This window comes from Diplotaxodon limnothrissa, linkage group LG1 (assembly GCF_057381915.1).
Source record: "Diplotaxodon limnothrissa isolate DT_005_m linkage group LG1, D_limnothrissa_male_GT1.1, whole genome shotgun sequence".
Lineage (NCBI taxonomy): Eukaryota > Metazoa > Chordata > Actinopteri > Cichliformes > Cichlidae > Diplotaxodon > Diplotaxodon limnothrissa.
Window position 1 is genome coordinate 12,703,668 of NC_140596.1, and position 6,000 is coordinate 12,709,667.

Genomic DNA, 6,000 nt, shown 5'->3' on the forward strand with positions numbered 1-6,000 from the left:
ATTAGAGGGCATTAGCAGAGCATGTCCAGCACAGTAATACAGTCAATTACACACTAATACAGCTACAGAGCAGATTAGACTACAAAGTAGATCCCGCTCAGTCCACTGGTCTCTTCTACACTAATCTACCTGATTGTACTTTAGGAGCCATCTGAATCGAATGGTCATGACCACAGTACACATAATTTATGCTGTCTGGATGTAAAAAAGGAAAGTAAGTTCTTCAATCTGAGGTCATTTTCCCTGATCTTTTTGTTTGCGTCTCATTTTACCTGCAAATGGAAAGTGAAAAAGGAAGCAAATGTGCAAAAATAACTCTTACTTTTTCATGCTTCCATCAAGTAATTAGTCTAATCTGCACAGGTTTCTGGATGGAACCATTTACACTCTTATGCTACGTTTGATTGAAATTAGTCTTTAGGTTAAAAAAAAACAAACAAACAAAGGAAGAATGGTGCCCATTAACAATACCTAAATATATGTATAAGAGACAATCTATATCTCATTAGAAAACTCAAGGATCTCTGAAGAAACCCCAATATTTTTTAAAAGCAAAAAAGTGGTTGCACCCCAGGATCTTTTTAAGGGTGAGCTAGTATTGTACTATGAAAACAGCACCTGAGACTGACAAATATTTGCCTAAGTGGATATTTAAGCCACAGCCCTCAACTTTTATCTTCTGAACATGCTTAACCCCATTCACGTGTTTTGTTAAGAGAAAAAGACTGCTTGCGTTTTAATTTAACAACATTTTAACTATATTATTCTCCTATACAATTTTACAATAAAAAGATTCAAAGAATAATGGCAGGACATAATAAAAAGTTTTTTTTAAATAGGATACAGAGAAGGGTGGGATACAGCTGTGAGAGACAGAGCTCAGTGATTGTTGGAATAAGGAGGCCATGTGAATGTGAGCAACATGATCTCCTCAGAGCTGAAAGAAAAGGGCACACTGGGGGGAACTAGGTTCTCAAAGCATATCTATATCAGAAAAACAACATTACCAAGTCTTGAAATCTTAAGCTTCAAATGCCAATGGCTATAGTGTATGAACAAACTGAATCAACTTTACATGACTTTCTTTTTTGGCTCCTTTATTAAAGAAAATGAGAGGATAAAAGGTTCAGAGAAAATGAATCCACTAACCTTGGAGTAAGGCCCTTAGAATGGCTACATCAATATCTTGATGTTCCTCAGAACTGATGTGAAACACAGTGATCTTTAAAAAAAACAAACAACACAAAAAACACTTATAATAAGGCTCCCACAGACATTATCCACATGGTTGAAGCTGAAATCATAACCCCCCCCCCCCCCCAAAAAAAAATCCACTATTTAGAAAAATCAGCAGTTGTCACCAATATGCAAGAAGGCAGATTTTACATCCACAATTTTGTTGTACAAGTACAATGACAATAAAAAGCTATTCTTTTCTAATCTATTCTATTCTACAACATTACATCCGCAGTCGTCTCTGCATTAGTGTGCTGTTTGGCTCAGGAGGTTAAGAGGATTTCAATCAGGTAGAGGTAACAGAGAAGTGTATCAGAAGAGATGTGAAATATAATACAATTTGCACCAGCATTTGTGCTCATTATCTCTCTCAATCCATCTCTACAAAGAAACACAAAATCCTTATTTTTAGGCTCAAATAACCTTCTCTTCTCTTATGTCTTTATTGTCCAGTACCAATCAAAATCTATAAGTGTAATTACAAATAAAGGTCTCGATGTCCTACTTTTATTTTATTTTATTTCTTAATTATGAAAGTAAAAACTTTTACTGATTTAGATCAATTTTAAGTAAAACTGTGCAATTGCCAAAAATTAGATTCAATTCTATTTTTTTCATAGCTGTTGGAAGACATGATTCTGATATGGATTAATTGTTATGCCTTTTGTCTTTCTTTTCCTGGAGAGTGCTTCTGCTCTTCTCTTTAACCTCAAAGTTGTAATTCATCTCAGTCCAACAGTTTTGAAACCAATTCTGCTATTTAGGAAGACTCGTGTTTAAAAAAAAAAGTAAGATCTATCAAAAGTTGAGTTTTATCGCAGTTTTAAGGATATCAAAATGTAAACAAACAGAACGAAAGAAGAACAAAATACAAGGTTATACGCCACAAATTACTGGTAAGGTTATGCTTTTGCTTGCATCTCTCAAACCCTTCCTCGGTGGTGTGTCTTTCTGTCAAGGTAAAGTTTCAGCTTTGTTTGGGTGGGGAGGCCCATGGTATCATACTTTGAAAACCCCCTGTTTAGGTTGAAATCTAAACCACCTTCTTTCACAATTTCTGGTGCTTTTAGTTTTTATACATTTCTGTTTAGTCCCTCTGAACTTCCCAAATCACTGTCACTGTGGGAGAAAATGAGTGAATATAAATAAGAATTAAGAGCAACTAAATGTGATTAAGAAAGTGAAAGTTTACCAGTTCTTTGCTCTTCATGCACTCCATCAGAGTCTGAAAGAGATGGATTGCTTCACCTTGGCTGAAGTTGAAGGTTTTTTTGATGGTTGCAATAATGTCTGTTTCCACTCCATCAGGGAGGCCGCTGTGGAAAAGTTAAACTGCTAAAATACACAGCTATAAAATGCTTTATGGGTTTGATTCCATCATATTACCCATATAACACTTGTTTAGCAATATTAATATGATTGTGTTTTAGGGTTGCATGAAGTTCTAGACTAGTACTGGTGAAAGAAGGAACAATTTATCCAAAGAGCTACACAAATGTCTTGTCTTAATGTTGTGATACACTACTCCTTTTGTCCTAGGAAAACAAATAGATCCTTAATAATGAATAAACTAAAGATGAACCTTTTCAGCCATATTTTTATGCTTTGAATGCACTCCAGTGGCACTGCATGATAAAAAATACTTTTTCAGTCCTATACTTCGCCTTGGAGCAACCCCTTATTTCATCCTAGTGTTTCTCAAACTGTGGGGCAGATCCCACTGGTGGATCACAGAGAGGCAAGTGTAAAATATGAAGTAAACTATGACTTTTTAATTTTAAGGGAAAATGAGAAACACTCGTTTTAAATCGTCTCAGGAGCTCGTCTCTGCTTTTACGATTGATATGGTTCTGTTTGGTTTATCAAATGGTGACCAGGTTGAACTGAAGCCCAAATGGGAGATTTAAAGTATATTTGGGCCCTGTTCATAAGGGGAGAGAGGAGCAAAGAGATTTAGAGACAGAGTGGTGCTGCGTCTGCAATAATGTAAATGCTGTACTGGTGTGCCATGGTGACAAGAAAGCTGTGCATGAAAGTGAAGCTGTTAATTTACTGGCCCTTCTACGTTCCCATCTTCAGAAATAACATTTCCTGTTCCAATAACATAAATAATAAGCTTAAACACCATGTTTAAATACTGCAGTTCTACAATCACTTCATGTATTTTAATACTATTTTGCAAATGTCTTTTTTTCTTTATTTTATTACATATTCTACCTCATATACTCAATTTAATTTCACTTCAAATCATCAAACAAGTCCTATTCTTATTGTAAAACCCAATGCTACTGACATATACATATCTCTTGTGTTTCATAAAAATGCCTGAATGTTTGTGTGAACGGAGCTATTTACAAGTCGGAAATAGATGTCAGAAATAAATAAAAGCCACAAAAAGTATTGTTATCAAAACAAAGTTAAAAGAAAGACAAAAAGGAAGGAAAAATTGTGTCAATTAAAGCAGCAAATTATTTAGCAATAACAGTATCATGATTCAGAAATAGTCTCACTTAGACAACTTTGAAGATTTTAAATGCACACTGGAAGTTAGAGCTGGGCGATAGAACGATAACGATATGTATCGCGATATAACTTTTTCTCGATAGAAAAATTAAACTATCGCGATAGACCTCGCCGCTCTTGTCCTCTTAAAAAAAAGAAAAAAAAAAAAGAACAGCCAATCCAAATTACGTAGCGCAGAGCTGAACCAATCACAGCCGCAGCGTCACGTCACGTGACTTGTTACGTACAGCACAAGTGCCGAGCCGCACATGTGTATTTGTTTGGGAAGCAGCCAGCCACCGTACCGCCCGGGTAATGGAGGAAATGAGTGTGCCGACTAGAAAAATCAACCGAGCGTGACCGAAGGTTACCGAAGAGAAAACAGATGATGGTTCCAATGCCGGAGAGATTGTCGAACGGAAGAGCCATAGAAGTTCCGTAGTGTGAAGGTATTTCGGCTATTTCAAGTCTGACAAAAAACAGAGTAGCGTTCACTGTAAATTGTGCCGAAAACAAGTCTGGAAATACAATAAACTGGTGCATGCGCTACGTCCACACGTACCCGGGTATTTTTGAAAATGCAGATTTTTCTATGCGTTTGCACCTTTCGTCCACACGTAAACAGCGTTTTTGGTCACTGAAAACGAAGATTTTTAAAAACTCCGTTTTTGCATTTACGTGTGGACCAGAAAAACGGAGAAAATGCAGCGTCAAATGTGTGCGCATTTTTTGACGTCACACTGTGCGCCACGTTATTGTTTCAGTGAAATGAATTTCTACAATACTGTTACTGTTAATTCTACTCTCTGCAGTGTTTAAATGCTTACATATACACACAGTTACTGTCACTCCACACATACGACTCGGTTCTGCTTCTATGCCCCAGCTTTGTTTCCTTTTTCCCCACCGAGGCTTCTAGACTTCTGATTGGCCAACATTTCTGCACGGTTAGGAATCTAGCTCCACCTGCTGCTTTGGCATGTTCATAGCAGCGTTTTCCTTCATTTCTGCCTTTATGTGTGGACGGGATTATTTTTTAAAACGAAAACGGAAAATCTCCGTTTTCAAAAATACCCGTGTACGTGTGGACGTAGCCTCAGTCTCTGATTGGAAGCGCTAATTCGTCATTCGGCTTTTGTCAGACTAAAGTAACTGTTAAAACTGTTTGAAAAGCTAAGCTATACAACAAGGAGAGATTGAGAATTTCCTTTTAGTTCTCAGTTTATTTGATATTGACAAAAGTTAGTCAATTTTGTCTGTTCTTCTGTAAAACAAACTAAGATTTATTTTTAGAATTAATATTTTGTTTCTAAGTGGAATTGACAATTTAGTAGTCTGTTTCGTTTGTACTATTTTGAAACTTAAACGCTTTAGCGGCTGCCTTTTGTGTAGTTTGCAATATTTGCCTTTATTTATCTGAAAAGGTCTCATGTTCCTTAAGTACATCTACCCTGTTGAACTTATTATGGGAAATAAATATTTAAATAAAAACAAGCTGCTGATTATTTCACATTTTACTTGTGAGCAACGGCACATTTAAATCTTAGAAATATAGTTATTTGGCTTATATCGTGATAGATATCGTTATCGCCTGAAATGAAAAAAACATATCGTGATATGAAAAAAATCTTATATCGCCCAGCTCTACTGGAAGTTTTAATAAAATGACTGAAATCCTTCAACTTTCTTTGGTTGCATATAGGGTTCCTCAGCATTTGCGGTTTACTGTTAAGTTTTGCTTTTCATATCTAAAATTTAAGTTGAAATTTTAATTTTTATCCAGTAAATTCTACTGTTGGCAAATTTTGGTTGTTTTCATGGCATCAGTGAATGTTCATCCTACCCGCCCTCCTCGGTTTGCTTGTGGACGTAGGCCAATATGTCAGCAGCTCTGCCGGTCCCCTCACACACCACCACTGGGACAGGAGGACTCTCCTGAAGGTACTCCAGCACAGTCAGGATCACATTGGGACCACCCTCAAAGATCAAGGCTACGACAGGAACCCCTTGACCAATTCCTTGGGGGAAAAAAACAAAAATAAATAATGAATATGCATCAGATAATTATGTTACTTAAAATAACTCCCTTTTATTTCAATCTGATTTGAGTGAAACAACTTCAAAAGACTGACAGTTTTACAGGTACTGACATGATATTTGCCAAGAAAATTTAAGAATTTTCTTTTGTTTTTACAGTTTAGAGTCCATCCATTATCTTCCGTGGGGGGCTGGAACCTAACAAAGCCTATCCCAGCTACCGTA

General features: G+C 36.5%; 1 protein-coding gene across 4 annotated transcripts in view; it reads right to left on the reverse strand.

Moving 5' to 3' along the window:
* trpm7 (transient receptor potential cation channel, subfamily M, member 7) overlaps positions 1-6,000 on the reverse strand; it is a 78,641-nt gene that overhangs the window by 25,497 nt on the left and 47,144 nt on the right. For all 4 annotated transcript variants that reach the window (XM_085366410.1, XM_085366330.1, XM_085366581.1 and 1 more), the window contains exons 8-10: positions 5,582-5,756; positions 2,429-2,552; positions 1,150-1,222 (exon numbers count right to left, since the gene is read on the reverse strand). In XM_085366410.1, coding sequence (XP_085222536.1) covers positions 1,150-1,222; positions 2,429-2,552; positions 5,582-5,756 — 372 coding nt within the window. The remainder of the gene's footprint in view (positions 1-1,149; positions 1,223-2,428; positions 2,553-5,581; positions 5,757-6,000) is intronic.